Source organism: Cariama cristata, unplaced genomic scaffold (assembly GCF_000690535.1).
Source record: "Cariama cristata isolate BGI_N322 unplaced genomic scaffold, ASM69053v1 scaffold25873, whole genome shotgun sequence".
In the NCBI taxonomy this organism is placed as follows: Eukaryota; Metazoa; Chordata; class Aves; order Cariamiformes; family Cariamidae; genus Cariama; species Cariama cristata.
This window is the reverse complement of record NW_009607022.1, coordinates 3,803-4,942: the sequence shown is the minus strand read 5'-3', so window position 1 is coordinate 4,942 and position 1,140 is coordinate 3,803. Positions and strand designations below refer to the sequence as shown.

At 55.9% G+C, this 1,140-nt stretch overlaps 1 protein-coding gene across 1 annotated transcript in view; it reads right to left on the bottom strand.

Moving 5' to 3' along the window:
* Window positions 1–1,140, bottom strand: part of LOC104158827 (nephrocystin-4-like) — a gene marked incomplete at both ends in the record, with an annotated part of 11,914 nt that overhangs the window by 8,950 nt on the left and 1,824 nt on the right. Inside the window, 2 exons of the mRNA XM_009696579.1 lie at window positions 78–232; window positions 813–949. Coding sequence (XP_009694881.1) covers window positions 78–232; window positions 813–949 — 292 coding nt within the window. The remainder of the gene's footprint in view (window positions 1–77; window positions 233–812; window positions 950–1,140) is intronic.

Here is a 1,140-nt window from a genome sequence, read left to right as displayed (position 1 = left end):
CGGGATGGGGAAGTGGCTGTGGGTAGCGCCCAAGGCAGGAGGGAAGCGGCACCAGCAGTGGAGGGTCGATCCCTTACCTGGCTGCAGAGCTGGGCACCCCTGGGCAGCTGCCCCGCACCGCCTCCACCTCCGGCACCAGCACGGCTACCTGCGGTGCCTGGACAAAGCACAGGCCGTTGGGGACGCCGCCGGGGAAGCCCCGCTCCCCAAACCCGTCCGGCGTGGCGTTAGCCTGCAACAGGCAAGTTTTCCAGCTCAGGCAGTGAAGTGTCAGGGGATGGTAGAGCGAGGCGGCACGGGATGGCACAGCATCCCTCCCTGCCCTGCCTGCGGCCAGGAAAATTCAGGCAATCCGTTGGAAACTCAAAAAACAGGACCCCACCCCCCCAGCAACTGATGGATATTAAAATCTTTCATCTTTGTGGCAGAATTGGTGCAAATCTGGTAAATAAAGAAGGACTTGGCCAGCGGTCCTTACTTTGCACTGAGCACTGCTGTTCCTAAAGAGGTGTACTCAATACACACTGCATCTTAGCTTTGCATTTTCCATAGCAAAACAAATCCAAATTCTGCCTATTAGCGTCTGGATGTCCAAAACAAAGCCTACACAGAGCACCTGTGTGCTAATCCAGCAGCAAAGCAAGCAAAAGGCTTGCACAGCAAAGGAAAAAAAACAATAAAATCAGAGACTCCAAGTGAAACAAATACACAAGCACCATTTATCTGAAACTCTCCGCTCCGCCCGTAAAAGAAGCGCCAGCATCACTGCTTACGCACGGTGCTTTCCCCTGCCGTAACTCCATCGGCAGTACCTGAAGTAAGCGATCGCTGTTCAGTAAGTCCAGCAGTTCTTCTTCAAATTCCTCCAAGGATGGGTACAGTTGGACAGACAGCCTCTCCAGATAGCAGGTGACCGGCTTCATCAGCCGGGGTTTCTGCAAGCAGTCACCTGAAAAGCCAAAGCGGTGGGCACAGGTCACGCTGCGGCTCAGGGGGACGTTGCCGGGACCACGGGGGCACCTGCAGCCAGACCTAAGCCGAAAGCAGCACCGGGGAGAGGTTGTGGCCATGCACAGGCTCCCTGGCTATGGGGCCACCACCTTTATGTGGCTGCGGGGTGTTTGCAGAGATGCACAATGA